We start from the raw sequence: 22784 nt of genomic DNA on the forward strand, positions 1-22784 counted from the left end.
ACTTGCATTTTTTCAGTGGAAACAACTTAAAATAGCCTACGCCGTCTTTTTTTTTTTTTTTTTCTGATAAAGGTAAGAGTAATAAATCAATCGGAACTGTAAAGGGTCTAATTTTATTTGTGTGCACTCACAATATCAACAAAAGGTTGTGCTTTTATTAAACAAAGAAAACAAACATGATGCGTTTTCTGCCGTCTCGTCTTGAACCGAAGCTGAGCGAATACATGCCTCACATACATGATAAATATATCTATAGAAAACTTTAAATTATCACGTAACGAAAGAAAAAAAATCTAAAACAAAGTTTTATTATAATCTTAATCATAATCAATAAAGAGGCATTTCTCTCTAAAGGCGCGTCTAATGAGGAGACGCCGAGTCAGGGTCAGCAACTTCATCCTTGCGACACGGACTCAGAAAACAGTTTATTAAATCATTCAAATATGTCCTTACTATTTCCCGTGGACACATTCATGGTCATGTTTGCTGGGGCTTTGGGGCAAGCTTCAGCCTATTGCGTGCATTTGAACGCAGAACTCTTCAGCTGTGCTGAAGTCACTTGCTCTCGCTGCTGCTGCGGGACACTAAACACCGTCGAGCCGCTCTCAGTCGCGGCAGCACGGTCTCGGCTAATATGGGACGATTGGCAACCCTACTTATATGTATCTGAGTATTTAAGGTTTCTCTGTGAATCAGGGAAATCTGAAAGTGAACGAACCGGCGCGCGGAGGGTTAACGCCGCTGCATTCAATTTTATCTTTAGATGGTAAATTTAGATTTCAAATTCAATATTGATTTTAGAACTGTTGAAATTATTTAGTGTATGTAACGCAAGTACTTTATAAGTAACTGTAATTAAATTACCTAAAAATGAACAGTAATCCCTTACTTTACTTTTTCAGTGGATAAGTAATTTAATTACAGTAACGCGTTACTTAGTAACGGATTACACCCAACACTGATTGAAGAGAGCTCAACATGTTTATGAATCTTTTTCTTTTTTCTTTTGGCCAGACAAGAACATATACTTTTAACTGCTATTTTTTTGTCTGTAAAACCCTAAATAATTCTATAAATAATTCTCAAGCAAGTTATAGCTACCACCAAATAACCAATAAGTAGTTGTTATTATATAACAGTTAAATTGGACAGACTATAAGTAGCCTGTGTGACTATCTTTATGAATATGACTTTGATATTTGTTTTTTTTTATCTCATGGCAAAGTTCAGTTTTTGTTTACTATATTCACAGTTGAAGTGCAGCATAACAAGTACAAAATGTGTGGTTGGAACTTGCCTTTTTAAGGGAACAAACACTAGATTACTCTTTTTACTCTAGATTACAACTTTTGAGAAATGAGTAAACGTTTCACATGACAGATCTCAGAAAACCAAAGACGAACTGTTATGACAGTTTGATTCTTTGCTTCTGTTGAGCTTTCAAGGAAACATATTCTCAGCCTGATGAATGTACTACACACTCTAATGTCTAAATCAATTAATTCTCTCTCTGGAATTGCTGAAGTTACTAATAAACTGCACATATGAAGTGATTAAATACATATTTCGTGCTTATAAATATGAGAATACCATATTTTTACAGTGCATAAAACAGCACAAAATCAGCATAAACAGTTTTATCTAAATAATGTATCTGGCAGCTCTATAGTTACTACACATAATGTACTAGAGAACCTGTGGTATGAGCTGTGAGATGTTAAACATCTCTCTCTTTCTCCTACACACACATACACACAGGAAGAGGCATGTTCACACTTGAGAGACTTTAACGGTAGGAGGCCCAATTTAGGAAACACATTGCAGTGTAACTTAAAAAGCTTGTCCTCCATAACAGCGTCTACACATTTCATTTATCAACGCAGAAAAGACATGCAGGCAAAACCTTCACATATGCACTGTTTTACAATTTCAATAAGATTCATTGTGTATCGGCATCTACCAACCTGCAATGTTGTTTGTGTGTATGGAAGAACAGAGTATTTTCTTTTTACCTATAGCTTGCTGCTAACAGCACATGGAACATGTTTTTGTGACAGTGCGAACAACGGCAACCGCACAATGATCAGAGGGTTTGATAAAATGAACATCCTTTCATTTTGTTTACATATAGCATGTCACATTCTGAGAAACGAGCATGAGCAAGATTGAAAAAATGAAATATATTTCCTTTGCATATTTCAAATTTGTTCCGACTTCTTGGTTAAACACCAATATGTGAGTAAGCCCTTTGTGTTAGTCTGTTTGACAAACATATATAGAGCAGTCAAAGGGACATTCACAGGAAATTGGTCATATATTTAGAGTAATGTACAACACAGTTTTAAAATCCCCCACCTTTAAGATTATCAGTACTTTCACCACTCATTGCTTTGATCACCTGGTGGATGGAAGACGACAGTCTTGATCCTTGATTTAGATAAGAGTGCGTGGGCTGCGTGACATTGTGGTAAAGGTTGAAACTGAATCAACATCTTGTTTGAATTATACAAGGATAGTGAGATGATAATGACTGTGGGAAAAAATCATTTTAACACATACGGTGCATTCAGAAAGTATTTAGTATAATTTTTTTGCTGTGTTGCAGCCATATGCTAAAATGCATTCAGTTAATTATTACTCTGATATGTGTTTTCAGCTGTGAGCCCTTATATAGACATGAGTGTGCTTTTCCACATCATTTCAATTTATTGAATTTGCCACAGATGGACTCCAGTCAAAGTGAAGAAACATATTCAAAGAAATGGGATGCACCTGAGCTAAAGCAAAGATTCTGAATAAATAGCATTATGTGATATTTCAGTTGCGTCTTTTGATTTTTTTTTAATTATTTATTTATTTAATAAACCCTAAACCCCTAACCCCAATGAAAACAATCTGATTTTATATCATTCTATAGGTTGGACTATAGATTATATTATTGGGAATATCACAAACCTTTACAGTCATAAAATCAATCTATTGTAGATGAGCGCCATCTAGTGTGAAGTAAATGTACTAACTAACTAACTATTTCACCTTTGTAATTTAAACTGTCACTGTACACAGTTACATACTTAGATGGTAACACTTTAATTTGATAGTCCACTTTAGACATTTGGCTGACTGTAATTTTGCAAGTGCATGTCACCTACTAGTCATTAGAGTATTAATAGACTGTTTGCTTAATACAATATCTGCAGATATTCTACTGTCTATAATTTTGCAAGTATGTCAATTTATTCTACTAACCTTAATCTAACAGTTTGCTAATAATAGTGATAGTTAGCTGACATGTAGTTGCAAAGTTACTTATTGTAACCACTTTGACTTTAATTTGATAATGTGCACAATGGTGCCTTTTTTCTTTTCTACTGTATGTAAAAAAGTCCCTAAAATAGTCAATAATCTTGTTTCAACTGTAAATCCAAATAAAGCATTTAAATACGTGTGCATGCATGTTTCTTGAAATGTGTTTGAAAGAGCTACAGAGTGAATCTATAAATCTTGTAGTGAATAATAAGTTGACATTTATAAGTTTACAGTTATTTTAGGTGTGGCACTCTTAATGTGAATCTTTACAGACTAATAACAAGAAGCACAAGGCTCTATTTATAAAGCACAATGACCACAATATTTTATACGGTTTGACCATGTTACATAAAATCTAAAAATCAGGTTTTCTTAATCACTTTGGATTAATTCTCTCTAAAAAATAATAGAGTATGCTGATAAAACTGATGAGTTGATGCTCATGAAATCATTATTATCCATTATAAAAATCTGTCAGATACACAGCATATTCCATACATATCTATGACATAATGTTTGTGATGTGTGCTTTGGCATATGACCTGCCAAAATAATGAAATAAGAATCATAGGCCATTTAATTAATCAACCAATAATTTTGGATGCATGTTTATATAGCTTGTGTTCATTTTGAGTCAATTTTCCATTCACTGTATATCACTTCACATGTTAAAAAAAAAAAAAAGACATGCAAATTTGAATTTTATGTATTCATAGATTGCTGCAAAATTAAATGCACTATATACATTTGTATATAGACTGTATTGTGTGACTGTTTATTGACTTTTCCTGGTCAATTTTACCAACTGTTGAAATCTGCATCTAAAAAAATCAAAGTAATTCACAATCACTTCTATCTAGACAAAGCTGATTGGTATATTACAGTAAGCAGCGAGTCTCAACAAAAATTTAAATTAAAAATGAAATGAACAAATTTTTTCCAGGGCAGACTTCCATGGTGAGAAATCATTTAAACATTTTTTTATCAGCAGGGCTCACACAATTGCAAATAAATGTTTCATTTTGGAGACACTGGCCAATTTACTGACACAGTAACTGGGTTTTGAAGCATGAATGAAATGCTTTGGGTAAGTTCATGTTTTGTATACTGTACATACATTAGTGATGTGATTGCCCATAAAACAGTTGTGACAACCCTAGTGAAAATAAATACTAAAATGTATTTTAAATACATTTATTTAATGCTAAGTATGCTACAAATACATTTACATATTTATTTTCGTGAAAATACTCTGTACTCTGCAACTGTACTTTTATAGGCCTACTTAAAATCTGCTAAATTTGAACAACTAATGTTGTACTTAATGCACTTCAATTGTGCATTAGTGCTGAAGTCCAACTAAGGATATAAGTGCATTTGATTGCCAAAGTGGAACTATTGCAAGAATACTTCAGGTACACTTCAAATATCTTGCATTTAAAGACAGATATTATTCAAAGATCATACAATCCTCATCAATAGTGACAATTAAACATATTTTAGGCTTAATTTAAAGAAATGTGCATTGTGCACAAGCAGGCTACACCAAATAAAGTAAAAAAAATTATATCAGTAAATCTGGAGCAATATGTCGATATGTAAATAGATTTGAACTATATGAACTAAATGTAATATTAGCCCATTTTTATTTTTTGTTATTTTTTTTTTATTTTTTTTTTTAACTAGGGAATTGCCCTTATAGTTTAGAGATTATTATTGGGTTACACATTATTTTGATGGTCCCCTTCAGAAATTCAGTTGAATACTTTGCAACTACTTCAACTAATTATAAAGCCTGGAATACACTACGCGATTTTTGCCCCAATTTCCCCCCCGATTTTACAGTCTGAAGGAGTTGATGCTAGTTGAGGAAAGTCGGAGCCAGTCTGCAGATTACAGCTGACAGATTCCACAGAAAATCGCGTAGTGTATGATGGTCACAGTCTCCGATTTTTTAGCTTCAGACTTTGATTCTATACAGTCGTTGGATATCAAACATGCTTGATATTTTCAGCCGATTTTAGAAAACATATGTTTTCATTTGTCATATGCGTCTCCTAGCAACAAGGCACACCTTTCTGCTTGAGTTTGTTGTGATCGGAACAGCTTTAAAGTCTGGTTGTGTATGATCTTCAGTCACGTAGTGTATGATGCCCAGTTTTCCTTTGTCACTATTTACAAAGTCGGTAAGTGTATGATGCCTAGTGTTTTAAATATCTGGTCAGATTTAAAGTCCAGCCTTTACTCTTAGAGTATTGGTAGAGGATTTGTAGAGGATTACTATTTGAAAGATAACAATGTCTTGCATTTAAATGTTTTTCTTGAAAAGTGCGCTTGAATCTTTCATTAAAGGTCCCATGACATGCTGCTTTTTGGATGCTGTTATATAGGCCTAAGTGGTCCCTAGTACTGTATCTGAAGTCTCTTTCCCAAAATTCAGCCTTGGTGCAGAATTTCAGCCACTGTACAAGCCAGTCCCACAATGAGCTTTCCTTAGGACGTGCCATTTCTGTGTCTGTAGCTTTAAAGACGAGAGGCGGGGCAAGGTGGAGGGTGTGTGTGGCCTTAACCAGCTTGCGCTACCATGTTCTAATCGGACACATAACACGGAAGTAACCTGAACAAAACAATTGTACACAATAAAGCCAAATTACTGGCCTAAGTGTAAAATGATACAAACAATTCGTGTCTCTTGTTTTCATAAAAAAGAAACATAGTCCTTTTTTTATTTTTTTTATCCCTGCTGTAAATGGCAACTTTACACCCGTCAGTATTCTTCTTCGGACAAACGTTTTTCTGTGGTCGCAAGGGTCAGTAGTGCGCCATTGATTTAAAAGGTATTGGCCAACGCGCTCTTTTCTCATTGGCTGATGGGCGGAGTTTGTTTGGCCAATGAAAGCAGACTTTAGTTAAAGACACTGCAGCAATGCGTTAAGCAGGACGAGCAACAAACTTCACTTTCCAATGGATGTTTGTCATGTTTTGAAGATTGATGTTAGTTAAAATTACAGCAGGACAGTGAAGGGAGTTCTTTCGCGCGCTTAGCAGGAGCTCAGATAAGGTGTCCTTCTGCATGTCATTAGTTTAAGATAATTAACGTGATGTTTAAGGGCAATGGAGAGTGAGCAGTCAGGAACATTTGGAGGCGGCGGAGAAGATTCATCAGGCTCCGACACGCTGTCAGAGGGCGAGACGCGAGCCGAGCCGTATCAATCCCAGTTACACTTTGAGGAATATAAATGTCACTCCTCAGATTTTGTAGGTCTTGACGAAAAAGTGAAGGGAAATGATTCTGATGAATGCAGCGACGAGATAAAAGCGAGAAATGGGGATCACCAAGAAGAGGGAGAAAATGAAGGGGACGAGGACGAAATGGTAAAGTACATTAATTATGATAGCACCAAACACTCATGACATTAAGTTTGTGTGAGTTTGTATAATGAGAGCTGTAAGCGCGCCACTGCAGGTGTGTTTGTTTGAGCGAAAACGCTCTGCATGTTGTTGTTACTGATTGATATTGATATTCAGCAGCAACCGTAGGCTAAATTTTGCTCAAAACTCTAACCTAAGTGTTACACATCTGCAGTTTGTTTATTTATTTATGAATTAATTAATGCATGAATGATATGATAAAATCGTAATATATCTGTATGAAATAATTAGCCTTTTCAGACTATACCGAGAGTCACGTGTTCATTGTAATATCGCCATAATTTGCAAACTAAATTGCTATTGTAAGGCTGTATTCGCGTACTGAATTATGATGGGTCTCGTCTTTCACATGTTTCCTCCTCCACGTTTCACTTAATTTTGTTTTCTTCCACATGTTTAACTATTAACAAAGATATAATTGCTTTATTCATGCATGTCTGATAAAGAAAGAAAGAAACACATTTGCACATTGTATTGCAATACAAACAGAAATTTAATGACTTGTATTATTTTTTTTGATATACAGTTAAGAGTTTATTAATTAATAAATCCCTTTATCCAAAGACTTAATTATTCATTGTCAAATATTTATTCGCACGTTAATACTTGTTTGTTTTATCAAAATATTTAATAACATTATGGAAATGGGTTTGCCCTTTAATTAGATAAAATTGGGAGACGTGTTTATTATAATAGCACAATTACACTTAATATAATATTTAAAAGAGCCTAACCAGTGTGAAACCATAGGTTTGTTTTTTAACCCCTCCTAAATTATGCATTATGTTAGTCAACATGAACTCAACCCAGTTTACTTTATGAATACATGCACCTGCTCTTATTGTGATTGATTCACTGAAGTATATGTCTTCATAATCTTTCATCATACTTTAATAACTTGCTCTACATCTAAAAAGACCTTCCTTTCTGCTTGACATCACCAAATCATCTTATTTATTTATTTATTTTTATTCATGTTCTTCAATCACCTTTCACACATAATTCCTTGTTAGTCTCACCCTAAACTTAAAATTCCACTTTAAGTTATTTGTCTAGAGGCATATATGCAATGTTGTACTCGGTGTATCTCAGTTGTATTGTATCTCAGTAATTCCAGACAGTGAGTTTCTGTCATTCAGCTGTAATTCATTCAGTTGTCATTTGAAGGTGTTCGTTTACAGGTGCTCTGCATTTGTACTTTGAACTTTCTCACATGCATTTTCATCTGGTTTCAGTTTCATTCAGCTGTATATGTTGTGTTTGGTTTGCACATGGTCTAAAAACAAAAGATCCTTTTGCTTGTTTCATACAATAGGTTCTTAAAACCAAGAAGGGATTCTGTGACTTTTGTTTGCCTAGTCTAACTCGAAAAGTAGGTTAGTCATTGTCAAACTCTTCCTGACTGGTTTGTCCAGCATGGCTAATATGTCAGACCCTTTTCACTGGGAGTGACGTCTTGCCCGAGGATTAGATGGCTTTGCCACACCAATCAGATACTTGAGATGCTTGTCGCTCTCAGAGCCATGTCATCACCTGTTTACTTACAGCCAGGTCAAGCGAGTGCAAACAAGTCATCTGAAGCTCATAGAGATAGATACTCTTTTGCTGCAATTGTATTACAATGTAGAAGACAGACTTCTGAGAAACAGTGCAGCATATCTTCCCCCGCTGCTGTTTGTTTATGTGACGGGATTCCAACTATTGCATATTTATACACCCTTCATGTGAACAATAAAATCTACATGATCTACACGTGCTTGTGATACTGTAGCTAACAGCACTTATGACATTTAAGTGTCTGGATTATTGACCATATTTGGTGGAAAAAATAAAAATCAATGTACTCTAAGGCATTATCATCCCTGTACTTTGTTGTAATGTCAAAATGATGAATGGAAAGACTTTAAGTCAGGACTTGGACGAAAAGGACATGGGCATTATGGACTTCTTTGAAATACCTTAATATTTTAAATGTGTTAATATCGTAATCATTCAGTACGTGTATAAACCGTGGTACTGTCATGAGCAAGAAGAATATTGCATGCTCCAGTTATTAACAAAAAAAAAACTTTGTTCAAACTATGTTCAAAATCTGAACATTTGATATTATGTAGAACACGCCAAAATGTTTGGATCCTCAATTTTCTTTTGCCTTCTTAGTGATTTCTTGTGCCCTTACAGTATTTCATCCTAAACTTGACCGCTTTCACTCATCAACCTCATTTTAGTTCTCTTAAATAGCCTCTTTCTCTTTTCACCCTTCCCTCATGAATACTGCCCCAGAAAAGCAAAAGATGTCAATGCAAAGACGGCAACACTGCGACACTGTCCTGAATGTATCTTTGATGCTTACAGTTGTTGCTTTAGAGACTATATGAGGACAGACAGCTTTCTGGGACTGTGGTTGTGGTATAGCGGTTGGGTTTTTGGTTTTAGCCAGGTGGCTTTGAATGGTAAAAACTTTCTCCTTTCCAGTCTTAATGTGCAGTGTTTTTATTTTATTTTTTGTATGTTGATTCTACTGGGGCAGGTTCTGTTCTATTTGTTTGGGCATGTCAGCCAGCCTGACACAGCAACATTGACTCATCCAATTCCCTTCAATGCTGCTAATGGTGCAGGAACCTTTAAATAATGAACTTATGATGAAAGGGCAGTAAGTTGTTGAGAGGTAGTACATCACCCAGGCTTTGTTCAGACAGGCATTTTGTCTTTATTTGCGTGTCCTAAAGTGAAGTGGGAAAGGGTGGTCTGGATCGGGAAGGACCGCGGTCTGGGATTTGAACTTGAACTTCCGACCGCCTGCTAACATCCATATGTTGCATTTAAAGTAAAATAAAATGAAATGTTACCGTTCAAAAGTTTGGGATCAGTCAGATTTTTTATGTTTTTTTTTAAGTTTCTTTTGCTCAACAAGGATATATCTATTTGATCAAAAATACAGAAGAAAATGTGTGAAATATAATTGCAAATTAAAGTTGTGTATTTTAAACGGTTTCTATTTTAATATACTTGAAAATATAATTTATTCCTGTGAAGCAAAGATGAATTTTCAGCATCATTATCCAGTCTTCAGTGTCTCATGATCCTTCAGAAATCATTCTAATATGCTGATTTATAATCAATGTTGGAAACAGTTTTGCTGCTTAATATTTTTTGGGACCTGTGATGCTTTTTCAGGATTCTTTGATTTAATAAAAAGTTAAAAATAATAGTGTTTATTCAAAATATAAATTTTGTGTTACAATATACACTACTATTGAAAAGTTTGTGGACAGTAATTTTTTATTTTATTTTTTTTTAAAGAAATTAATACTTTTATTCAGCAAGGATGTGTTGAATGGTTAAAAAGTGATAGTAAAACATATTGTTCGAAAATATTTCTATTTTGAATAAATGCTGTTGTTTAAAAAATTTTATTAATCAAAGTATCACAGGTTCCAAAAAATATTAAGCAGCACAACTGTTTAAAATAATGGCCGATAAAAATTCAATGTGGTGTCCCAAAAATAAATTATATTTTAAAGTATATTAAAATCGGAAACCAATATTAGAAATTGCAATATTATTCCAGTTTTTTTCAAATAAATACAGCCTTGATGAGCATAAGAGACATTAAAAAAAAAAAAAAAAGAATCTTACTGATCCCACACTTTTGAATGGCAGTGAATGTGTATATCTACTCTGGCTGTTCTGTACTAATGTATTTGTGCAGGAAAGACTTAATCCTCAAGATGATATTACATTATTACAATTATATTAATGTTTCCCTGATTATTGTCATAATCTCTCAGTCTCAATATCATACCTTTTAATCATTTCTGGTCATATTTTTGACAGTGAATCATTCATGACCTGATGAGGGTGCATTGTTCTCAAAGTGATGAGCACTGTTATGTGCTATTTCTTTTCTTTCTTTTTTTTCTCAATCAGAATGATCTGTTGTGGCGCTCTCAGCAGGACTCAACAAGTGAAATTCCATTTCTGGAGTTATAAATAACCATCCATTTATTTTAACAGGGTTTCTCGAACCTGTAAAGAGGATGTATGAATGGCTTGCTTGCTAAGAGGATTTGCTGTTAATCTGTTTAGGGTTTCTCCTGTGTCCATTGTGGGTGATGTCATCTCATCCCCAGCATGCCTTTCTGTTTGCTGTTGATTTATTGGTTTCACTTGGTCCACTGTTGATGAGACTGATATAGCATTGGCTTCTGGGAAAACATTTTAATGGCATCGACAAGGAATTTCACAGCATCAGTGTGGACATCTTCTGATGGGTGTAGGGTAAGAATAGAGGAACTTTTCGTTTTCAAACTATATAGCTTTTGATATTGTGTATTAATGTTATTGACTCATCACATTTTTGTTGTAGTATAGGTAGAATATAACCTTATAAGAACAAAACATTATTAGAATCCTGAAATGGTGCAAATCATATAATAACAGTATAGCTGTCGGTGTGGTTTGGTTGTTGCTATTATAAGGTTATGGCTTACTTTTAACACCTGTGTGGAAACTTGGCTGAGATGACAACAAACCATTTTGTAATGTATCTAATGTAAACTATGGTGTCTGTTCTTCATAAATTGTATCTGTATTCAATCTTGTGAGCTGATGGCTGTTTGAGATAGATTCTGTTTACAATACTGCAATCACACGCTAAGCCTGAGGATCCAGGGAAAGTGAAAGGCTTGGCAAATACATCCGTTTTTTTAGGGAAGTGTCTACTGGTTGCTTAACACTCTTTAAGCACTGTTTACACTGCAAATGAGCAGTGGCACTTTATAACTAGCAGAAACTTTACAAACCTCCATTATTCATAAAGGCTGGATTAATTCAAACATATTTGTTGTCGATTAATTATATATATATATATATATATATATATATATATATATATATATATATATATATATATATATATATATATATATTATTATTATTATTTTTTTAAAATCTAATTAATGTGCTGATTTATCAAATTCATTGTTAGTTAATCACGCGTTAATTTAGGCTGAGAAATTACCCCCAAAAGATGAAGTCATTATTGTGTTAAATGAGAAAAGCATGGAATATACATTACAAAAAGTAGCTTTAAGCCCCGTTTACACTAGTGTGTTTTCGTTTTAAAACGCATAACTTTTGCTACGGTTACGCGAATAAAACGGAGACTTTGAAAACGCTGCAGACCCTGTTTTAGTTTAAAAAACGCCGGGGTAGCGTTTCAGTGTAAACGGACCAAAACAGATACTTTTGAAAACGATGGCGGGGCTGCCCAAGTTCTCTCTGCGTATCCTTGACGACCGTGTAAACAGTAACAGAACGCTCTGTATTGTACCCATAGAGACGTATGGGTAGATCCCCATTCGACCGCTCCAAGCACGCAGACGCGTCCACCATCTAAATAACAGGGAATCTACGTTACATATCTATGGTTGTACCTGCATGAATGGTCACGTGACATGCGTTTTCGGTTGTGTAGTGTAAACGGAGCAGTGTTGCCAAACCCCTCAAAAGTCTCCATTTTTCAAAAAAAGTCGCCAAATATGAAAAGAAAGTAAATACAGGTAAATTTGGTAAAGGTAAAGGAAAGTAAATATATATCTACTTTACAAATGATGACAGTATAAAAAATAACCTGTGAAGTAGGCCTATAACAAAAAAAAATCTGAAGTGAAATTAGGAAATGCTTAGGTCTACTTGTAACTCTACTGGACGCATTTGAATCAGTAAATTCTGAATCACAAATTCCAAGTATGGGTCACTTTCTTTTCTTTTTTCTTTTCTATTACTACAAAGTAAGTGCAAAATACTGCATCGCAGCACACATGACACGATGATGCACTGTGTCTTTCAGTATCTGGCTGACATGATTGTGCATGAATTGTGGCATAACTTTTGTGTCTGTGGTTAAAAGATGTTCATGCACTGATGTAATCATATTTTTCTCCACCATCTTGATGCTTATAATGAAATGGTGGTGTGTGTCATCATGTCTGAATGGCAGATGTACTGATGTGTGTTCACTGCGCAGACTCATTAGGCGCGTTCCACTTTAAGCGGCGCTGCGCAGAATGGTCAGTGTATGACATCAAAGTACCGCGAGAGCGATAAGAGAGCAGACGGATCCTATGCATTCAAATCGCTCTCGCGGTACTTTGATGTCACTGACCATTCTGCACAGCGCCGCTTAAAGTCGAACGCACCTATTGGCATGATTGAGAGCAAACGTGAGAGGTCACGGGCCTAAGGTGTGGCCAAGTAAAAAAAATTAAAATCTCCAAAAATCGCTATTTTTATTTAAATATAGCTAAAATAGCTCCTTGTCGCAAAAAATCAGTACAAGTCGCAGCAACAATGAGAAAGTAGCTAAATTTGGCGACAAAATCCCCAAATTGGCAACACTGAAAGGGAGATAGTTTCTGAAACACAGTGGAAACGCCAGTGTAAACGAGGATCGTTTTCATTCTAAAATGCCGTTTTAAAACGAAAATGCACTAGTGTAAACGGGGCCTTAGAAAGAAATATTTTGATTCAGTATAGAATTTTTTGTAACACTTTAGCGAAAAGGAAACGCATTCACTATTAATTCAGATTTTCCCCCTCAATAAACTTCTAATTTGCTACTTATTAATAATTAGTAAGGTAGTTGTTAAGTTTAGGTATTGGGTAAGATTAAGGGATCTAAAATATAAAGCACATATGCTCATGCAGATTAATGCATTAATAAGTACTAACAAATAGCCAGTATGCTAGTACTTAAATGCATGCTAATAAGAAGCTAGTTAATAGTGAAAATTGGTCCTTAAAATAAAGTGTTACTGAATTTTTTCCACAAACATTTAAGGCTACAATGTGCCCATGAATTTGTTTTCAAAAACTTCATATGAAATGGCATTTATGTATATTTAAGGTCAATTCCCACTGCACCGACAGACACAGGACAATGCTGAATTGGTGAAAACAAGCACCGGTCAATGTGTAAATTGCATTTACACTGCAACTAGAATTACTGCATAAAAAGAAATGCAATGAGATTAATGGATTTTAAATGGGCATTAACGATTTTAAAAATAAATAATGAAATTAATAATAATGTAATAAGAATGTAACAATATTAACTTCTTGTTTTTGGAATTGCTGGTGTAAAATCATTCTCACATTTGTTCTCTAAGATGACTTACAGGCTTGGGCCGAGGCGAGGTATGTTGAAAGCATTAATCATTTTTTTTTTTTTTTTTCCCCAAAATTAATCGCACTGAATTAAGGCATTAAACCGACAGCCCTTTTTATTTATTTATTTGGTGTTAGTCCTTGTCCTATACAGTTTTGCGAGTTATGTAAAGTGTTTTATTTTGTTTTTTGTTTTTTTTCTGGAAGGATGCTTATTTCAAATATCCTCTAAAAACGTATGTTATCCAGACATACTGGATGTCTGTGACGTACTATTTTTGGAGAATCCTATGATTTGGGTTGCAGTAATCTTATCTTGATTTTAGACCGATATACTGCAGTGCACACAGAGCAAACAAGCATAGTGACAAAACTTGATCCTGTGTATCCCCATTATAACCACAAAGCTGTCTACACTGCAAGTGTGATCTAGTTTTTCCACATTATGTGAAGACTTTGTTGATTTTATAATCGGAATGATCCAGTTTTGTCTTGCTGCCTGCTTTCTGAGTACATTACATACACTCTGTTCCGCTGTCCAACTTAATGTTATATGAAATGACAGCTTTTCAAACAATATTTTTTCTGTATATTTGATGGGTTTCTGTTTTCACAAACAGCATTTTCTTTTTGATGAAGCAATTTCTTATTTTTGTGCCTTTTAAAGGAATATTCTAGGTTCAGCACAAGTTAGGTTTATACAGTAAAACAGCATTTGTGAATTATTGTTGATTGCCACAAAATAATTTAAACTTGCCCCTTGTTTTCTTATAAGTAAACAAACAAACAAACCGGGGAAGTGAATGGGACCAATTTTTTTGAGGTTTTAAAAGCAGAAGAAAAAAAAAAGCGTGTGGCTTTTTTAAAATTTTTAATTTTTTTTAAAGCAATTTAATTTAAATTCTCCATAGTATTTGAGTTGGAATTGTATTTTTTTTTTAATATTTGAGATTATGCCATTGGGTTTTCATGGCAACAAAGTTGTAAACTTGAATTTAACTTTACACAGAAAAGTTAGTGTTAGACTCATGTTCAGTATTTTAGCATTTATGGATTGGATTGTAAGTTTCTTACTGTAACCTAGATTTATTTATTTTTTTGTTTATTTAAGAAAAGGAAGAAGTGGACATGTCATAGAAATCATCATTATGCCACAAATGCTGTAGATTGAGCTTGACTGAACTGAACCCAGAATGTTCTTTTAAAGTTACATTGTATCAGTGAATCTGCATGGTGTGTTTTGATGTTTGCTAGCAGACACACTGTCATCTGACATACTTCTCTGGCATTTTGGGAGTTCCTTCATGAATGAACATGTCCAAATAAAGATGAAGAGCAATTTCCTTTTCCTCCACATATAAGAAATGTGCAAGCACGTGTACTCGATCATGCTTCTAAAAACCACACATCTGTTTATATCCAGAGGGAGGTTTTGTCAACACAGGAAACATGGCTTTGCTACTGAGATTTTGCAGGGCTGTTGACACCAGTAAACCTTTGGGGGAAAGGAGCAGTGCAGTTTGACGGGGGGACATGCCTCTTTTAGGGCAGTGGGAACTTCTGTGACACCGGGACGTTCTGGTGAGGCTGACCCCAGCAGCACAGCACAGTAATGTGAGCTGTTTAACCTTCAGAGGAACATGATTTAGTTGGAAATGGAGCAGGGGAAATGTTAAGGTCAGGCAGATGTGCAGAGATGACGTTAGCTGCTGCACTGGAGTTTTTCATCATTGAGAGTATAAATATTTTTTTCTTTAGGGTGAAATGTCATTTCTTAATTGTAGTTGTCTCTGCACAATAAATGGCTATTATTGAATGAATTTCATGTTACATTTTAACTTTACGTATGGCCCTTTTTGCTATTAAATAGAGATGCACTGATTGCAATTTTCTTGGCCGATTCAGATTTTTTTGTTTTGGAAGTCTGGCCTGCCGATTCCGATTTTTGCGGATTTCGATTTTCTTTCCACTTTTTTTCTTTCCACTTTTTTGAAAAGTTTGCCACTTTTCAATGGGTCAGACACAAGCAAGTGCTTCCTTTTCAATGCTCGGGTACTTCGAGTTCAGCCAGTGACAAGGTCCGGGACGCAAAAGCGACAATGCGCTCTGTTTTATCCTTGCGAACTTGAGCAAGAACAGCGCCCAGACCGTAGTCAGAGGCATCTGTAGATGCCACCGTAGGCAAATCTGGGTCGAATAATGAAAGTGCAGGGCTATTAATGAGCAATTGTTTTACAGCATCAAAGCATTGCTGTGCGTCCTCGGACCAGACGAAATCTGAGCCCTTTCTGATACAAACGCGCAGAGGTTCAACTACTGTGGCAAAATTAGGAATGAATTTGTTGTACCACGACAGTAGCCCAATGAACGCGCGGCGTTGGGTCGCATCTTCCGGAGCAGGTGCATGAAGAATAGCTGAGAGATGATCATCATCAGGTTGAATTCCTTGTGCGTTCACTGTATGTGAATTGGCACTTCGATTGATTCAGCTTCAGCCCAGCATCCTGTAAGCGCTGAACGTCGGCTTTGAGCATGTGGTCATGTTCTGTTTGTGTACGTCCCCAAAGAATAATGTCATCCAGGTAATTGGCAACATTCGGAAGTCCTCGTAAAACTGTTGCCAACACTTTCTGAAAGGCGGAGGGTGCTGAAGCAAGACCAAATGGTACCCGACAAAATCTGAAAAGTCCTGTGTGAGTAATGAAGGCAGACAGATCGCGGCTCTCCTCGTGTAATGGCAACTGAAAGTAAGCGCACTCCAAATCGATAGTGGAAAATAGTCGCTCCTCTTAACAAAGACAACAATTCTTCAATGTGTGGTAATGGGTAGCTATCCATAACTACAGCCTTGTTGGGCTCTCGCAGGTCCACGCACATACGAATGGCACCTGACTTTTTCTGTATTACTACTATAGGGGAGACCCATGGCGACGCGTCCACTCGAGTTGGGCATTATTGAGAGAGAAGGCGATGAATTTCCTCACTGACTGCGTCTAACAGACAAAGGTAAGCGGTGGAGTTTCTGGCGCACATGAGCCACAGCTGACAAAATCTTTACCTTGTGCACAAAGCCTTTTGCGCATCCCAAAGGAGGTAGGGGTGTCAAAGCAGACAGTCGCAAACACAGGAGCTGATGTGCGTGCTGGCAAAATTGAATTGCCTTCAAAACGAAGATGCAGCCCATTGATCAGATTCATCCCAAGCAGAGCTGTGCCAGATTCAACCACGAACAACGACATGGAGCAGGTGATGCCATCCTTAGAGACAGTGACAGGTAAGCATCCAAGTATGGGAATCGGAGCACGAGAATACATCACCAGCCTTACAGAAGGAGGCTGCAAAGCGTCTTTCCTGAAGTGTGTATCATACACAATTTCGGCAAGATAGAAACGGATGATCCAGAATCCACGGTAAGCTCTATAGGCACAATGTCGCAATGACTGCAGTGCACTGAATCCGTTATTGAGTCATGCATATAAAGGATCTGAACCTCAGGTAAGTCAATTTCAAGCACTGAGCGAGCTTGTCCCGAACAACACACCCACGAATAATGTCCCACCTTTTGACCGTTATTGCACTGTGCTGATGCAGCCAGACAACTACGGTCATTCACGAGGTGTTTCCTAGAGCCACACGATAACATTCACGGGATGATGAAGCAGGTGCAGTAGGTGAAGGCTTTGAAGAACGTGCTGTAGACGGTGGCTCTGAAGGTGGTCTACAGCGGTGACGTGCAGCTACAGGTGGAGACTTTGCATGCATCACTTGCACAGGAACTGAACGATTACTCTGTTAATAACTTGGCTTGTTCACCAGCAGCTTCTGGTTGAGTGGCAACAGTAATGGCTTTTTCAAGAGTCAATTCAGATTCCAAAAGCAATCTCTCACGAATCCGATGTCTGGACACGTTCTCCACCAGCTGATCACGCAACATGTCGTCCAGAGTAGCTGCAAAGTCACAAGTAACTGCTAAATCCCGTAGAGCAGCTACGTGCTGAAGTATGGTTTCTCCTGGTGCCCGAACACGTTTCCTGAAAGCATGATGCTCAGCCACTGTTCCGTCGAGGAGCAAAGTGTGCTTTCAAGGTTGCAATCGCATCTTCCATTGAATCACCTTGATTCGGCAAGGTATAAAACAATCTCTGGCCTTAAGTCCCCAGACAATGTAGAAACAGTGCTTGATTTCGTTAGATCGGCCATACATCTCCAGAAGCACCAACAACGAGCAAATAATTCTTGAACATCGTATCAATAGGGATAGCCGGTTCTCCAGGACATGGCAAAAATGGTGTGGGAAAAGTAGAAACAGCTGCCATCCCCAAATCAAAAAGTACCTCGTCACCAATTTGTTATATCCTTGGTAGGAAGCAATGAGAGGCATTTGAAAATAAAAAATACTTTTTAATTAACCAATTTAAGTAGCAGAACAGGTACAACACATGCAGCAGCAGGTGGAACTCTTCTGACTCCCTTACTCTTCTATATTCGACATACATATACCACAAACCTCTATCGCCACCTACTGGCCAATATGCACCAAAGAACACAACAATATTGATAATCGGGGAAACATCATGGCCGTATAATGTTGCTTATCTAAATCATATATTGTAAATATCTCTTTATTTTTTTTTTTTTTTTTCCTACGGCAGTATGCATCTATAAATTTCTGAGAGTTACTTTGTGTGTGCTGACTCTCTCACACACTCACTCAGGCTGTGCACGACATAAATACATTCAGTCGCCATTTACACTGAATGCAATTAAAATGAGAATCATTCTCACGGGAAATGTCGTGTTTACACGTGACTGTGAGCGTGTGCGTGGCTGTGACGTCATTTCCTGCGCCGCTGGCAATAAAAGGATCTGCTCGAAATCTGCAAGACGTGAGACTGATCGGTCACCGATTCGGGTCATGCGAAAAATCGGCGATTCCGATCACTGGCTGGTCAATTGGTGCCTCTCTACTATTAAATAATCCAACAATGATAATTATTTATTTTATTTGCCCTCATGATGTTGTTGTTGTGGTTGTGTTTGTTGTTGTTGTTGTTGTGTATATATATTTTTTTAGAATTTGTGAAAAAAAGGGAAAAAAAAGTGTGTGTATGTGTGTGTGTATGTGTGTAGCATGAGGGATATAATATACAATTTTTCTTTTTTTGATGTTCCCCTTAAAAATCTGGATGAAAGCTTGATGAAAACTGATTATTATCAGCATTAAAATTGCTTTGTCTGCTGTTTGATTTCTGAGAAACCAAATACAAAACATCATGATATGACTTTGGAAACTTGGAATAGAGCACAAATGGACTACTTTTGCTGTTATTTATATATTTAAATATGCTGCCCTCATTGGACCTTGAGAGCCTCTGGTTACTGTGACCTGTTGTAAGTTCTCTGCATGGAAACTGTTCAGTTCTCATTTGTGTTCTAGAGGGAAAGGAACAAGCATACTCCTTTAGAATGAGATGAAGGCAAGTTATAGGACATAATCTTAATTTTTTTTTTCTTGATGAACTCCTCCTTTAATAATGACCATGTAGGACAGGAAATTACATTTAGAAAGTGGAGCGATCGGCAACTGATGCAAGATAACTCCCATCGCCTCTATGAAAAACATGTTTACATTTATAAATTTCTAAAAGGTAATGCAATTAATAAAAATGAACTGTTCACATAATTGTTTCTGTGTGGCATTTTGAATGATTGTTTGATCCCACAGTGTATTATTAGCTGGACACTGTATGAGCAGCCTCCTCAATTCCTCTGGTGATTCTCAGGATATGAGGCTGTTGTTTCAGACATAACTCTGCCAGACTGAAAGGCTATGGACCATTGAGAGCTGTAGCTTTTGCTTTGTGCCAAAGGTCTCCGAGGTTTCAAGGCTAAAATGTTAGAAAGGTTTCTTCCTGCTGTTATTGACTTGTATTTCCATGCATGCCTGTTTACATATAGACTGCAAATGAGACTTGGTCCAGGTAGGGCAAGTTCATGGCTGCAGTGTAAATCAAGGGGTCAAGGTTTGACTGGTTAGCATGGCCTCATTACGCTTTGTTGGTGGATGCTTTACAACATCTGGATTCTTAAAAGCATCTTTCTAAATTCGAGGTCCTTCATTAGTGTAATATACACTACTATTCACAAGTTTGGGGTCATGTATTTATTTATTGTTTTGGAAGTCTCTTATGCTCACCAAGGCTTCATTTATTTGATCAAAAATACAGTAAAACATGAATACAATTTAAATGTTTTCTCTTAATAAATTATTGTATTCATGGTGATTAAAGCTGTATTTAGTATTCAGCAGTGGCTTTTCGTCCATATAAGCTGTGAATTCTCTGCATACCCAGGGCATTTGAGAGAATAAGTTCATGGGATAATTAATATTATACATGACTAAAGTGTATCTTTTGTCATTTGAAATGTAACTTAAAGATAAGTATGTAAAATGATTTATTTGCCAAACGGACCAGTTGTGGTTACTTCTGGGCGAGTGGATTCTCTGCAGCTTTCTTGCCTTTATTGCTATGACTCGTCAAGATTGTAGCGCATTCTCTTTGGTTTACTGGCACGCGGCTGATTTCATGCGTGAGTCAAGCTAGGCGAAGTGCTCGCCCAAGCGGAAAAATGGCTGTTGCTGACATACAATACGTATGTCAAATATAACTTTTAATTCTTTAAAGGGGTCAACACCCTCTGCTAAAATTGGCTAACATCTTATGAAATGAGCAGAAGTGAACTCTCAAACTTTTACTATTACTATTTGCTTTTTTACTACAACAGCTGCCAAGACTAACTGATCATGAAAAGTGTTGATTATAGCATTATATTTAGAACTACTCCCATTGGATTAAAGGTTGCAGCACTGCACTGTAGTCGAACGCAGTCAATGTCTACTGAAGACACAATCCAGTGATCTTATTGCAACACGATTTCTGCAATAACAAATGCATTTATCGCAATTATCACAATGAAAGCACAATGCAAATTAGAGACTCGTTGAGCAGTGTGAACTGTCATGCAAAAATGCAAAAATCAAGTCACTGAAAGAATTGCACTTTTATATTGAATCTACTTCTGCAGTTATTATAAAGAGCAATTTTTGATTTCTTTCTGTGTATAATATAATCACAATCTAGATAACAGATGGCTTTCATGCTACTAACAGGAACAGTGTGACTGTTGATTCCTTATTCACTTATGCATAAAAAAATACAGTAGATCACTTTGCAACAAAAAAAAAATCCATACTTGAGCCCTTACAAATTAGACAGATCACGGGTCATGATGGTCAAAAAGTGCAGTTTCAGATTTTTTTTTTATTGTTTATCGAGGCTAGTTTTATTCAGAGGTACATGCATATGAACCCCCACCACCAATTGTGTTGCAGTTGGTTTAACACCTTAACCGACTTGACGGGTGCATCGGGGGTGCATCATTACATCCCTAATTGCAGAGTAACACTTGCATGTGTAAATATCAAGAACAGTTTGATTCTTTATTGCATGACCCCATTAAGGATAAAAAGACCATTGTGTGGTACACCTTTGAGTAAAGCATAACCAAATAAAGCCCTATACAGACAGTAATTGTTTCTCATGGGGACAGAAGTGATTTTCACCATTTACGAGGGGTAGTCAGTGATTTAATTGCCGCCTGAATCCAGGATGTCGGTATTTATCGCTCACCACCCCTGTAAAAATCCCCAGCCAAATTACCTACTGTTGTTTTTTTTTTTTTTTTTTTTTTTTTTGACCAACACCAAGGTCGTGGTAATTTAATTGCTGTCTGAATCCACATCTCCGAGTTTACAAAAAGAAATAAATTCAAAGGGCGAATTCCAAACGGCTTTTTTGCGCCCTTGAAGGGCACTTCGGGAAGGGGACGCCATTTGTAGGGACGTTCCAAACGAAAGTGAGCAACTGATTCCCTTCACGAAGGGCCCTTCCAGAAGTCCGTTAGTGAAGGGAACATGCGATGGTCACTTCACGGAAGTGATTTCCGTTTGTGATCATGTGGTCTTCACTTAGGAGATCTTGCGATGCATTTTAAAACAAAGTTGGGGTTTATTTTGACTTTACATACAAACGTAAGTAGAATAAATTTTTTCTTTATTTTTATGTAATACAAAATATTTTCGTCAGTGATAAAAATATGATTTAAGACTGTATTGTTAGCAAGTTTAAAGGGGTCATATAATGCCATTTTTGTACAAGCTAATATGATTCTTTAGGGTCTAAATTGAAAGTTTGTAATATACTTTAATTAAAAATTCTCATTAGTATTGTAAGAAAACACTAATTTTACCTGGTCAAAAACAGCTCTCTGTTCAGCACACCGTTTTAGTGCGTGTGTTTTTAAATGCTAGTGAGCTTTGCTCGCCCCGCCCCGCCCCTCTGTTCTGTGGGGCGATTTTGACACAACACACGTGGAGTGTTGCCTTGACAACAGTTGAGGGTATATTTTGAAGAATGGCAGCGGAGTCTCTGAGGATACTGTGCAACCGTAACGTTTTGTTCATTATAAACGTGGGATTATTAATTATATTGAGAACGTCAGAATAGAAAACATGCATGTACCCTGAATGTAAACATTAGCCACATACATCGTGAAGCGTGCTAGCGATTTGCAAAGATTAATATAAAGGTTAATTAAACGTTACACTCACTTCTTCTGGAGGTTCAGCAGGAACACGAATAGTTGGTACCGATTCTTTTTCAGGAGCAGCTTCTTAGCAAAACCAGCTTTATACTGACCTTCATTTATAAAGCAGTCTGGTGAAAAATGATTCGCAAACATGAAAACATTGACGTTGCTCGTGGGGAATATTCCTTCAAAAGCAAAACTCAGCCACTGTGTCTTCAGCGGTT

General features: G+C 36.5%; 1 protein-coding gene across 5 annotated transcripts in view; it reads left to right on the top strand.

Annotated features, from left to right (window-relative positions):
• Window positions 1-6232: 6232 nt before the first annotated feature.
• The window catches only part of mast4 (microtubule associated serine/threonine kinase family member 4), a 110923-nt gene continuing 94371 nt past the window's right edge, over window positions 6233-22784 (top strand). For all 5 annotated transcript variants that reach the window (XM_058777582.1, XM_058777583.1, XM_058777584.1 and 2 more), the window contains exon 1: window positions 6233-6684. In XM_058777582.1, coding sequence (XP_058633565.1) covers window positions 6424-6684 — 261 coding nt within the window. In that variant the 5' untranslated portion in view covers window positions 6233-6423. The remainder of the gene's footprint in view (window positions 6685-22784) is intronic.

Source organism: Onychostoma macrolepis, chromosome 05 (assembly GCF_012432095.1).
Source record: "Onychostoma macrolepis isolate SWU-2019 chromosome 05, ASM1243209v1, whole genome shotgun sequence".
Classification (NCBI taxonomy): domain Eukaryota; kingdom Metazoa; phylum Chordata; class Actinopteri; order Cypriniformes; family Cyprinidae; genus Onychostoma; species Onychostoma macrolepis.